The sequence below is a fragment of the Myxocyprinus asiaticus genome, chromosome 24, assembly GCF_019703515.2.
Source record: "Myxocyprinus asiaticus isolate MX2 ecotype Aquarium Trade chromosome 24, UBuf_Myxa_2, whole genome shotgun sequence".
NCBI classification, from domain to species: domain Eukaryota; kingdom Metazoa; phylum Chordata; class Actinopteri; order Cypriniformes; family Catostomidae; genus Myxocyprinus; species Myxocyprinus asiaticus.
The window spans coordinates 7,974,106-7,987,972 of record NC_059367.1 but is presented as its reverse complement, the minus strand read 5'-3'; the positions used below and the strand labels follow the sequence as shown (position 1 = coordinate 7,987,972).

Sequence of the window (13,867 nt, the reverse complement as noted above, 5' to 3'; positions counted from 1 at the left end):
GGTTGGGTGCCGTGTTGTCCCAGGTGGTCAAGGAGAAGTGTCTGGTGCTGTACATCAGCAGGAAACTCTCAGTGAGAGAGGCGAAGTACAGCACCATTGAGAAGAAGTGTCTGGCCATCAAGTGGGTGGTCCTGAGCCTTCGGTACTACCTCCTGGGACGGGCCTTCACCCTCTGTTCTGACCATGACCTGCTCCAGTGGCTCCATCGCATGAAAGATGCCGACGCACAGATCACTCATTTGTATCTGGCTCTTCAGCCTTTTAGTTTCGAGATGGTCAACAGACCAGGGGCGCAGATGGCTGTTGCAGAGTTCCTCTCCAGAAATGGGGGTGGTGGAGGCATGGTCGAGTGCTGGTTGTGAATGGAGAGTGGGTTCGGGAGATGGGAGCGGTAAGGATTTTAACCTGAAGGGAATTATTTCTAACAGCTTTTTCCTTTAGAAGTGAGTGCTCGAGAGGTATAAGATGGAGACAGATGCCAGAGGAAGGGATTCACATAGACTGCTGGAACAAGTAGAGTGCAGTTTGTGTTTGGGAGCTTCACTGCCAGGCTGAAGAGCAGCAGTTTACCATTTTGATGAAAAGTATTTCTTTTGTTTGTGTTACGTTAAAGAGTGTTACAATAAACTCACATGGTCCACCAAACCAACTCCCGCTTCCTCCTTACCACACAACAAGAAACCTGTTACAGATATTTTATTCGTCCCCCTTTCCTTTAAAAAAAAAAAAAGCAAAAATCAAGGATACAGTACGGCACTTACAACAGAAGTGAATGGGGCCAATCTGTAAACGTTAAAATACTCACTTTTTCAAATGTATAACCACAAGACATAAACAATATGCATGTTAACATGATTTTAGTGAGATAAAATTGCTTGATATCTGTGACGAGGAGGAGGGCGTGGCCAGGCAGTGAGGATGCATGCCCAGCGCTGAATCATCCTAATCAGCAGGGAGGGGGATAAGGATGAGCCAGAGATGCCAGTTGGAGAGAGGGAGAGAGAGACGCACGTGTCTGTGTGTGTGTGTGTCTATGTCTCGTTGTACTGTTTAAATTTGAGTTTGAAATTAAAGTTCTGTTGATTGTTCACTCCGGTTCCCGCTTCCTCCTTGGTAGGTAAGGCAGAGTCTGCCACAGTGGTGCCAAAGTCCGGGATAGGAGGAAGACGCGCTGTCAGAAAAGCCCTCACCACTGGGGGAGGGTCGCGACACCAGAGAGGTATGATACGGTGGTACTGGATTGGTTCGCCTGAAGGCAGAGGAGCCCGCTGCCATCTGCCAGGAGACGAAGGAGCCGCTGCCATCCGCCAGGGGGCAGGGGAGCTCGCTACCGTCCGCCAGAAGGTGGAGGAGCTGCTAGAGGTCGGAGGAGCCACGACCATCCGCCAGGGGGCGGGGGAGCTTGCTGCCGTACGCCGGGAGGCGGAGGAGCCACTGACGTATGTCGGGAGGTGGTGGATCTCGCTACCATCCGCCAGGAGGCGAGGTCCAGTGCCATCGCCCGGCGTCGCGGAGAACCTCTGCCCAGCTGGCCAAGGACCGAATGGCGCCGTGGTTGGGGAGTGTTTCTTTTTTTTTTCTCTCCTCTCTCTCCCCCTCACTCTTTCCCTCTCCCCTCTCCCTTCCCTCATCTCTCCCAGGGTCCAAAGGGGTGGGGATGATCTGCCAGCAGAAGGACAGCCGAAGGGCAACACATCCCCTCCAGGAACTTGTATTGAACCCAGAATATTCCTTTAAGCCAAATGAGCATTCAAATATTGTCTTTTGTGTTCCACATAAGAGAGAAAGTCTTACAGGGTTGGAATGACATGAGTGTAAGTAAATGATTACAAAATTTTCATTTTTGGGTGAACTATTCCATTAAGTTGCACAATTTCTTATTGTCAAGTCTTAAGAAAGCATCTACCCAGAAACCAGAACCAGAAATAATGTAACAAGAACTATTTCATCTCCAAAGAACCATATAACCATCTCAAGTGAAAAATGGATCTTGATAAGAAGAGGGCTAAACCTGAGTGTACGTTGCTAAGAGATTATCCATGTGCTTGCTTTCACACAGCGAAGAATGTTCAACACATACTTTGTATGCACTAATTTGGACACTTTGGCTGGGTTCTGTTCATTTGTCAAAGCTCAAGACAGGGTGTGTGAATGAATCAGACTTTGTTTCCCTCTTAACCTTATGCCAGACTTAGTTACATACACCTGTGAATGCCACCAAACTAAAAATGATACGTTGCACCTCAGGTCATGTGCACACATTGTAACACATTCTGAGCTGCAGTGTAAATTCTGAGCAGGTTTTGTGAAAGGATTAATGAAAGGCTTAAAAGGAACGTTCCCTGCTAGTGTTGTGTGTCCTCACAGAGAGGGCAGCAGTTTTGGGCCCAGTATGGGGGATCAGGTCAGGACGCCCCATGCTGAAGACCCCTAGTGAAAAAATAATATACTTAAGCACACTTTATTCGTGGGTGCTTCAGTATACTAAAGAGTATTGCTTGCAGGCTATAAATTGGTATACTTAAAGTCTGCTAAATTGGAACAACTAATTTTTAACTTAATGCACTTTAGTTTGCCGAAAGCAGTGCTGTGGTGCAAATAAAGATGTGTTAAGTATACTTGGTTGTGCTAAAATTGAACTATTTCAAGTATAATTTAGTACACTTTAAATATCTACCCTTGTATTTAATTTTTGAAATACACAGAATTGACTCAATGTGACCTTATAATGTATTTAGTTGAAACTACAATTGCAACTCCATTACACTGTAAGAATGCTGGACACACATTAATGTTATACTGTTGGCCCACACCATAACTGAATTTCAGCTGGTATTAAAATATCTACTTCTGGTACTTGTATTCAAAGTATTATAGCATGGGTATTACTGGGAAAAAAGTTGGGGGCTATACATAGTATGTTTTGCACTGCTGTTAATCAACAATGCAAACACTGAAGAAATGCATTAGGTCTTAAACTGATTGAAACCTATGTCAAAGCAACACTAATCTCACCCAGTGTAACTAAAAAAATTTCATAACATAAAAAGACATATTTAACATTAAGCTGAACTCAAAACATAACTATAACCCCAATTATTTTTAAATGTTAGTTAATAAACCCCCCAAACAGTCCCTAAAACATACACAGACATACATCATTAATTATGTAAACACAACAGCCAATAGCAAGTCCTCAAGTAGAAACATCAACAGATGTTACAGTACATTCCTGGAAATGACTATAATTCTATGTCATTTTAACACCTGACATTTTATTAAAATAGGTAAACGTACCATTTTGCCCTTTCCACAAAAAAAGTGAAAAAAATGCAGACGTCTGATTAGTCCATCTAATCACTGATCTACAAAGGCTCCTGGACGACAGTGGCTTACATGTGGCTAGCCAGAAATTAATGAAAGTGGATCAGGGCATGCTGGCTAGCTAGTTGACACTGCCATTCTGTGTTGTTTGTAGATGCATGTAGAACCATAAAGAGATGCTCCGTTATACACTATAATAAGTCCAGATGTTTATGTAGGAAGTTATAACATACATGATATGACTTGCGTGATAGTTGTAGAATGACCAATCACTGTTGATTGCACAATGTTAACAAGCAAATTAACAGTTTTTCAATCTCTCCTGGTTTTGTTTATTCTTCTTTCAAGAGGGAAATTTGTCTTAATTCAAAGTAAGACAAGACTGAGCAGACAAGCAGTAATAGACAAAGAAGATTAATGAACAAATATTGCTTTGTACCCTATTACACAATGTTGAATGCAACAAGCTGCTTTAAAAATGGTATAAAACACAGGGCATACTGTACTTATGTAACGTTGTTGAATGCAGACACAAACAACAAAAACTGATTGAGACTGATTTAATAGATACATAAGAGGAGGAACCCATACACAAGAACACGCAGTTAAACAAATCCAGTGTTCCAGTAGTATCATCATCATCAACTGACAGCATTTCATTTTGTTGAAAAATGAGCAGCGGTTTGTATGAACTGAAAATAATGACAAGCACATAGCCAATCTCTCTCCGCGGAAGCAGATTTAAATCTTTTTAGTTTGATTGCGTCAACATTCGAACTGTGTAAGTGAACAGTTTTATTTACTAATATTTATGTAGATAAATAACTAATCACTGTGATTTTGATAATCTTGGAAGCTGGTCTAGTATAAATTGGGTGTACAACACACTCTGTATACTAACTTCTTAATGTTGTTGTGATGATGTCACAACCTGCCTGTTTAGGGCCCCCCACTTCAAAACTGGTTCTGGCATGTTGACGGTTGCACATTTAGTATCACTCCTGTGTCTTAAGGAATGTGCATTGTGCAATTAAAAAATTTTTTTTAATTATCATTTATAAATTAATACATTTCCAGCATTAGAAACCTCTTGTTATAAGACATCTGAGTTATAAGACAAATAAAGAGTTTGTTCTCTGTTAGTATGATAACAGTACAGTATGTTGAAATGCAAATGAACTATGCACTTTTAAATGTTCTCAGAGCAGACATGGTGTAATTTAAAATATACAGTATATATATTAGGAAAATATTTAAAAGTCATAATACTAATATTTATTTTTTGTGCTCGAAGAACATTATTATGACAATTGCTTTTAACACTGTTCAAACAAGTTGTAGAATCATAAGATGGAAACAAGTACTTAACCTTATTCTACTTTCTAGTGTACTTTCTTATTCTAAGAATACAAAGAATGGACTTGTGTTCTTATGAAGACCAGTCTTGCCAAGCTAAACTAAAAAAGAAACGTCCTCTCACTTTCAACTGCTTTTATTTTCAGCAAACTTAACATGTGTAAATATTTGTATGAACAAAAAATATTTAATAACTAAACTGAACAAGTTTCACAGACATGTGACTAACAGAAATGGAATAATGTGTCCCTGAACAAAGGGGGGGGGTCAAAATCAAAAGTAACAGTCAGTATCTGGTGTGGCCACCAGCTGCATTAAGTAATGCAGTGCATCTCCTCCTCATGGACTGCACCAGATTTGCCAGTTCTTGCTGTGAGATGTTACCCCACTCTTCCACCAAGGCACTTGCAAGTTCCTGGACATTTCTGGGGGGAATGGCCCTGGCCCTCACCCTCCGATCCAACAGGTCCCAAACGTGCTCAATGGGATTGAGATCCGGGCTCTTCACATGAAAGAGCCATGAACACTGACATTCCTGTCTTGCAGGAAAATTGGTTGCATTGTCATGCCAGGATGAGCCTGCAGGAAGGGTACCACATGAGGGAGGAGGATGTCTTCCCTGTAATGCACAGCACTGAGATTGCCTGCAATGACAACAAGCTCAGTCCGATGATGCTGTGACACACCGCCCCAGACCATGTCAGACCCTCCACCTCCAAATCGATCCCGCTCCAGAGTACAGGCCTGTAACGCTCATTCCTTCGACAATAAACGCGAGTCCGACCATTACCTCTGGTGAGACAAAACCATGACTTGTCAGTGAAGAGCACTTTTTGCCAGTCCTGTCTGGTCCAGCAAAGGTGGGTTTGTGCCCATAGGCAATGTTGTTGCCAGTGATGTCTGGTAAGGATGTGCCTTACAACAGGCCTACAAGCCCTCAGTCCAGCCTCTCTCAGCCTGTTGCAGACAGTCTGAACACTGATGGAGGGATTGTGCATTCCTGGTGTGACTCAGGCATTTACATTTATACATTTGGCAGACACTTTTATCCAAAGCAACTTACAGTGTACTTATTGCAGGGACAGTCTCCCCGGAGCAACCTGGAGTTAAGTGCCTTGCTCAAGGGCACAATGGTGGTGGCCGTGGGGATCGAACCAGCAACATTCTGATTACCAGTTATGTCCCACTACATTCCCACTACACCACCACCACTCCCCCCCCCGGGCAGTTGTTGTTGCCATCCTGTACCTGTCCCGCAGGTGTGATATTCAGATGTAACCTGTTGTTACACATGGTCTGCCACTGGGAGGACAATCAGCTGTCCTTCCTGTTTCTCTGTAGTGCTGTCTTAGGTGTCTCACAGTACGGACATTGCAATTTATTGCCCTGGCCACATCTGCAGTCCTCATGCCTCCATGCAGCATGCCTAAGGCACATTCACGCAGATGAGCAGGGACCCTGGGCATCTTTCATTTGGTGTTTTTCAAAGTCAGTAGAAAGGTCTCTTTAGTGTCCTAAGTTTTTATAACTGTGACCTTAATTGCCTACCATCTGTCGACTGTTCCACAGGTGCATGTTCATTAATTGTTGATGGTTCATTGAACAAGCATGGAAAACATTGTTTAAACCCTTTACAATAAAGATCTGTAAAGTTATTTGGATTTTTACAAAATTATCTTTGAAATACAGTGTCCTGAAAAAGGGACGTTTCTTTTTTTGCTGAGTTAACTTTGGAAGAACGAACTCGAAAGAACAGGAGTGCATAGAACGTATCTATAGACCTTTTTCACAGACTGTGATGACGCATTTTTTACTTATTTAGCAGCGTAAATATCACAAACTTTTTCATATTATCAATTTTTTTTAAATATTGAGTGTAAATGTATAACATTATGCTTTGTGTTATATTACCCTGGAATTAGTTTTAAAAATGAATTACAACAGCTGCGAAGGGGTTTCTATTACAGCTGCTGAGAGAGTGACCGTAAATTTGGAATCTTCTCCCATCTGACTGTCTTAATTTACCACTCTCTATTTTTTTACAAAGCAAAATCTTGCCCACAGTCACCATCTGATGCATCCTCGATTTCAAGGACACATCCGGGTAATTTCCTGCGTTCTCGGTACTTGCGTTCTTGAGGATTGGAATCAAACTTCGGCAGTGGATGATGACGTAGATCGAGTCCACGAGAACGTAAGAACACAAAAGAATGCACAACGAGAAACAGCCAACATCTGAACTTAATGTATATTTGTCCTAATAGCATTTATAAAAGCTATACTACTTTACCACTTCATTTGTAGTGATCAAAGTTTTTCTGTGTGCATTTGAAGAAAGCATGAAATAAGTGCAATTACATGGTACTTTAAATTAGTACATAGATATGTTAATGTATTTTGTAGTATACTTATAATAAATGTATTTTAAATACAATTTGGTATATTATACCATGCTGTCCTGGGTCGTAACAATTTGAACCAAGGTTTACTTCTCTGGCCAGGTTCATAAGTAGTAAAAACATTCTGAGCACACTGTGAAATTGCTCACAGAGAATTTAAAGCACCTTAATTTAACCTTCAACATTTATAGAGCACTATAGTAGGGTTCTGGATGTAAAAACTGCAATTAATTTGTTCCATAGAGAAATAGTTTTTAATGATAACGTGCAAAGCTTTAAAGAACTCTGATGTTGTTGCTTCTGTTTAAGCGACAAGTCAGTAGTCATGTTTCCATCCAAGTTACGAATTTAATTAAAAAAACGGAATATTGCAAAAACAATTTGCGAATAAAGCAGTGTTAAGTAGAAGAACAAAATCGTTGCTACTTGGGAAGCTGGTGCAAAATAGAAAAGAAAATTGAAATTAATGTCACTGTGGTTGTTTTATTGACATTGATGAGCACGCAGACAAAACGCTCTGACAAACTTCATGTTTACTAGCGTTTAGTGGCAGATGCCTTATGTCTGAGAGCGAAAGCATGTCAGACCATTCTGGGAGGTAATAGTAGCGAATTATTTTGGTGACAGACTTTGCCATTTCAGAATAACTAGAGCAACATTTGAGATGCTATGCGATGATATAGAGCTGTACAGTCGTGACGTCAATTTGTAGGCTATCCCAGAAGGCAAATTCACCATGGTTTCCCTCTGGATTTTTTTAAGATTTTATAATGGGGTTTTTCAACTTTTACTCATAAGTTGAAAAACCCCATTATAACAACCCATATGAAAATCCCAAGGGAACCCATGGTGAATTCTCTTCTAGGTTTTTGGACTTCAACCTAAACAGCTCTATTGATTACATTCTCTGAGTGAATTCTGTGTTCACTTGGCTTGTTGAGGCAAAGACACATTACTTTTTTTTTTTTTTTTTTTAAACTATATCCCCTCAAGCAAATATCTACGATTTTATTTGCATCTTGGTGTTTCTATCTAGTATTTTTTTATGCTATATCCGACCAATAAACCCAGCTAGTAATTTCAATTTTAAAAACAGTGTTTAATAGTTGAATTCTCTGCAAAAAACAACATGAACCATAATCCAGAAAAGAGATCCACCAATCAGAGAAGTCGTTGTTACCAGAGAAATGGAAATTGCGACAAAAGCAGTGACTGTCCACTCACATAAAGGATTGCGAATGAAATAGTCAAGTCTCCCTTCACTCTCAAGCTACTTATATATTTTGTATATATTTAAATATTTTACAATAAATGTCAACTATATTAAAATATAATCATTGAATCAATGAAGTCAATATTTGTATTTGTGTACTGTCATGTCTGATTTGATTCAGTCATTTGCAATTCATTTCCTCTGAATTTATGTACACACTCTTTTGCCTTTGCCATTTTTTGTTGTTGTTTTCTTTCTTTATTATTATTATTATTATTTTTTTTTTATGTGATTCATCTCAGAGGTGGTAGGTTTGTTTCAAGGATTAGAACTCTATCTTGAGACATTTCTTGAAATTCCTATAGAGAAAAATGAATTTGAAAACTACTTGAGTGTAGGTGGTCACATTCAAGCTTTATGTAGTCATCTTTGTCCTTTCCAGGAAATTGTATTTTTATAATGCTATAAAAACCAATTTTATGCTGTACCTACAAAAACCACAGATAAAGTTTTATGCTGTTCCAAGTGGTTTATCAGGCTTTTTCGGTTCAAAAGTCCAGCAATAAGATCTGGACCCCCCGCAGCCCTAATCGCCCTAGATTTAAGATACACTATCAATATAAAATGATAATGGTATTATTAAAGTTAGTTAAATGGATTTACAGTTAATACCAATGCAATCTGTCCATGTCTACTTCTGACATCTGCTTCTTGTCTGTTATAACTTGTTTATAAGGCCACCAACTGATTTTTGCCTATAATCATGATTAATTTGTGTGTAACTATGTCCAACAAACAGATTAATACCAGGGAAACCAGAGTGAACATTAAAAAAATATTTATTGACAACTGTGTAAAAAAATAGCTTTCTAAACATAATTTACACTGCTAAATAAAATTAAAAAAAAAAACATGACAAAAACTTGCAGTCATGCCTACTAAAGGTGAAAACAGAAACCATGTAGAATCACTCACTCCTCAAACATTCATGAGGTCATTTCCTCCAACATTTGCACAGCAGACATTTTAAATTAGGTGACAAGTATTGTCACCTAATTTGGTATTAGACTGGTATTCTTTACCATCAGTAGACGTTCAGTACTCCATGCATTGAGAAACAAGTGCTTTCGAGGATTATTTACAACAAATGTACACCTCTTTCTCACAAAAAAGGCTTTAAATATGGTAAAAAAAAAAAAAAAAAAAAAAATACATTTAAATAATTTGTGGGCCCTTCTGTGGTGGAATGAGAAAAACTTAGCAAAATTGTTTCTCTATAAATAAATAAAATAAATAATTCCACTTCCATCTTGTTCTTTTAAGAAACTCAAATAAATATCATTTACACGCAAGCCTTGTCATGGAATTGAGAGTCATTCGACCCAAGCCATTACAATATTTACAGTATAAACAAAAATATTACGCAGAAAATTTAGTCTTTACGTTGTAGTTGCATTGCTGTGTGCATCTTTGACAATGAGTGGTAGTTGTTGAGGGTTACAAAGAGGGGAAACAGAAGGATAGAGTAGAATGAGGCAAGCCTTGCATTCAGGAGAGGTTTTATGAGGTCATTTTGGTTACTCTTGACATATTAGAGTAAGACCGACAGTTACATGCTGGCAGTAAGTAAAGTGGAAGCAAATAGGTTTAAAAAAAGACATCTGATTAAGGAGTAGAGTGTTACAGTGGCTATTACTCAATTCAAGTTTTTCCACAAAATAAAAACAAACCCTTGATCTTTCACAGAAGGCACTGAAATTATTAAGCTCAACAGACCTGCTTCCTAAAGAAACTGCCCTGACTGAACCAAACTGCCCCTTGTAGTATATTAAGGGCTAGCCCTCATCACAAGCCACCCTTATAAGTGGAACCCAGGTGTTCCGGACTCCTCTCTTCACTGGCTGAGGTGGTCTACATGTGTCCGACTGCAATGTTGACAGTCATTTGGACCTCGGGGACCCTGAGCCACAGGTTATCCAGAGAACGGCACCCCTCCAACCCAACGGCAATGCTCAAAACAAAAGAAAAAGGCAATGCTCAAAACTGCTCAGTCCAGAGATCCCCTGGGAGGTTTTCTGTTGTAATAGAAAGTCTCTATGTATACATTTATTTAGAGTCATTTGCACACAGTGACGGCTGGGAAAGCAGCAGGTTGATGCTCATGGCTGATGCTGTGCAGTCTGATTTCTGTGCTGTCTGTAGGGGATGCCATGTTCTGCATCCAGGGGTGGTTGATTATGTCCTCGAAAGATGGGCGTTCTGCTGGGCGGAGGGCCAAACACCATTTGATAAGCTGCTGGCATTCTACGAATACAACAGGATGCATGGTTATAGCATGACAATAAATAAATACAGCTCTCTAGTAATAAATATCACCTGACCTTGAAGAAAGGTTTCATGTGATAATTATGTCCTAACCTGTTGAGATTCTCCGCCTGAACAGCACCTGCCCACGTACAATCTCTTCATCTTGCTCGAATGGGATGTCCCCGCAGACCATGTCGTACAGCAGAATGCCCAGAGACCACACAGTAGCGGATCTTCCGTGGTAACGGTGAAATTTAATCCATTCTGGTGGACTGTAAACACGAGTACCTAAAGGGTAAAAAAAAAAAAAGAGAGAGAGAGAGAGAGAGAGAAAATGCATTTAAATTCATGCTTTAGCAATATTCAAAACATGAAGGCAAATGTTTCTAGATATAGCCCTTCATTTAAATTAAGTGCCTGAGAAAGATCTAATACAACAAACATAGTTGAAAAAAAGGTGCAGCATAAAAGGGTGTGTTGTGTTTGAACATTATTACAATGGAGCAATACTGAAGGTTAACATGCGCGGTCATGTGCTTGATGAGCGTGACAGTAGAGGTGTGCGTGTGTGGAAACTGGTTGCCATGTGACTTGTGTTTACAAACTTTGAGTTGTAAGAATTCCGATTCATACCGGCGGGGGCGCCAAAACCACAACCCACTGCATCAGGTTTTTCCCCCAACGCAACATTATAAAATATAAACAAATCATCATAATGTAGGGTTTGTTTAGCATGACAAGAACGGTCAACGATGATAGGGGTTATTACTGATTTTTATAAACCAATCAACGCAACATATGTTTGACAGGCTTGTTTTAAAACGCAGAAAGTGTTTCTATGTCCACACCCTCCCTAAGGGTTGACAGGGTTCCCACACCTTTTACCAACGATTTTCCATTGCCTTTCCAGTTGTGGTTACCAAGGATGTTTAATTATTTTTAAAAGCGTTTTAGTCATTTTATAGTGATTGCACACACAAAGAGCAATTTCTACCCGATACTTACGCACACACACAAAAACAATCGTATTAACTACAGAAATTTCCATTACTTTTATAATTACATTAATCTCAATGCCATTTCCAGTCCTGGAAAATCATATTCTTTTTCTATGACCGTGGGAACCTGGTTTGAACGTCACACAAATGGCTCTTACCGTCGAAATCGGTGTAAACGGTGTCTTTGAGCAATGCCCCCGATCCGAAGTCGATGAGCTTCAAGTCGCCCGTTCTTAAATCGATGAGGATGTTCTCGTCTTTGATGTCGCGGTGAACGACGCCACTGTTGTGGCAATGACGCACCGCTTCCAGAACCTGACGGAAAAAGTTCCCTGCCAGCTCCTCGGGTAACGCGCCCTTCTCCGTGATGAAATCAAACAGGTCCTTGACGGCCTCCGGTCTTTCCATGACGATAATGTAGCTGTCCGGTCGCTCGTACCAGTCGAGCATCTTGATAACACCCCGGAATCCGGTGGCGACTTTCTTCAAGAGGACGATCTCCATAGGGACACGGGCGCCATTGGGCTGTAAACGGAAAACATGTTCGATTTACCAACATTGTCCAAGATAGACAAAATATGATATTTTTGTATTCGACCGATATAAATAAGATCAGTTTAAATAAATACTCACCAATTCTCCCCATTCGGTCACTCGATCTTTTGCGACATGTTTGATAGCAACCTAGAAATTGTAAATAAATGCACAATTAAACAGCGAACTGATATATGCATATGTTATGTCTATGTTTTATATCATATACATATTTTAAACGTTACACATTAAGCAGGTCAGTTCTCTAGAATCCATATAAATTAGGTGGGGGAAAAAAATGAAAACCTACCGGCGCGCCATCGGCGACCCTTAAACCTGCGTACACCGTCCCGAAACCACCACTTCCCAGCACGGAGCCGACCTGATAAACCTTCTCGAATGGCTCCTTCTCTTTAACTGTCGAGAAAAGACACGATAGATTCATAAGAACAAGTATAACGCATATAACTATATAATAATGTGGGAATCTGACGCATGGCTGGCGCTATTCCGAGTCTGCTGACGTGAACGAGCGCGAGACCACAACACACACACACACACACACACACGAAAACAAACGTCCTCTAACCTTGAAGCTGGATCTTCGTCGGCATGTCCACGGTGGAAATGTGAGCAAATGTGTTGAATTTGGACAGAAGCATTTTATAATCCAAAATGCGAGTTGTTCTTGGAGGTTATTCCAATGTTGGGGGTCGGAAATCTGTCGAATGTGTCTGTGTCTATAAAGCTGCAGAAATCCCTTCTCATCGAGACTTGGTGGGTTGATTGTAAAGACGAGCTTTAAACGACCAGGCAAGGTTTATTCCAGTTCGGAAATCAGTATCAAATATCCACGAAGTCAAAATAAAAACAAACGACTGAGTTAAAGATAAATATTTATTTCAGAAGTCCGCAACAGACACAAATACCCGGCTTTCTAAATCGTTAAGGAGGGGCGAGAGTGCTTATATACCAGTAGTAAAAGGGAGGGGTAGCGACGTGTACGTCAGATCTAGCCCCGCCCATAAACACGATTCAGCCAATGACTAATACGCCTGCCTCTGCAGAAAAAGGTCATTCAAATATGAAAATAAAGGAAAATGTAGCAGTGCTAGACTACGTGGCGGGAATCAAAACGCGCCAAAATAGTCAAGTTTTTCTTTCTTTCTTTGAACCGGCGTGGGATAGACATACAAAGTGATTCACATGGCTGAGAGTTTTTACAAAAGCCCCCATCGCAGACATGGAAACTAATTTTATAGGAGGATGACGAGCGTTGTGAAAAGATGATTTATGCATCATATGAAACATTGTACAATGGATGCATCGTTTGTTTTATAACGCAAATTAGTTTGATTAAATAAGTGGAATTTGTAAGTGTAATAAATGTAAACACCAACACTTTATAAACTTTTAGAATATAAAGTATGGTCCTTTTGGTGAAATGCTGCATAAAGTCATCTAGTTTTTCTGTCCTTTCCACGTGCATCCCAGCGGCAAAATATTTAACTCAACTCAAAAGTTTCCACAGTAAAGCATGCAATTATTGCACGTGGTCAGAGACCGTCAGCGACGGAGAGGCAATGTTAAGTTGGGAAAAAAAGTTCTTCAGTGTTAATGCAACCCATTCTGTTCATGAAGCATTCATTATTGTCCCACTGGGCAACATTTGTTTTAGTCATGTGAAGTAGGTCTACAATGTGTATATGAAGACCGCGCGCACTACATTGCCTCAT

General features: G+C 40.0%; 1 protein-coding gene across 1 annotated transcript; it reads right to left on the bottom strand.

Moving 5' to 3' along the window:
- Positions 1–9,113: 9,113 nt before the first annotated feature.
- Positions 9,114–13,064, bottom strand: LOC127415050 (serine/threonine-protein kinase pim-1-like). The gene is made up of 6 exons (XM_051653537.1): positions 12,721–13,064; positions 12,442–12,548; positions 12,231–12,281; positions 11,756–12,122; positions 10,711–10,887; positions 9,114–10,596 (listed from the first exon to the last, which is right to left on the bottom strand). Exons 1-6 carry the CDS (start codon positions 12,791–12,793, stop codon positions 10,409–10,411), a joined length of 963 nt encoding a protein of 320 aa, XP_051509497.1. The 5' UTR covers positions 12,794–13,064; the 3' UTR covers positions 9,114–10,408.
- Positions 13,065–13,867: the final 803 nt, after the last annotated feature.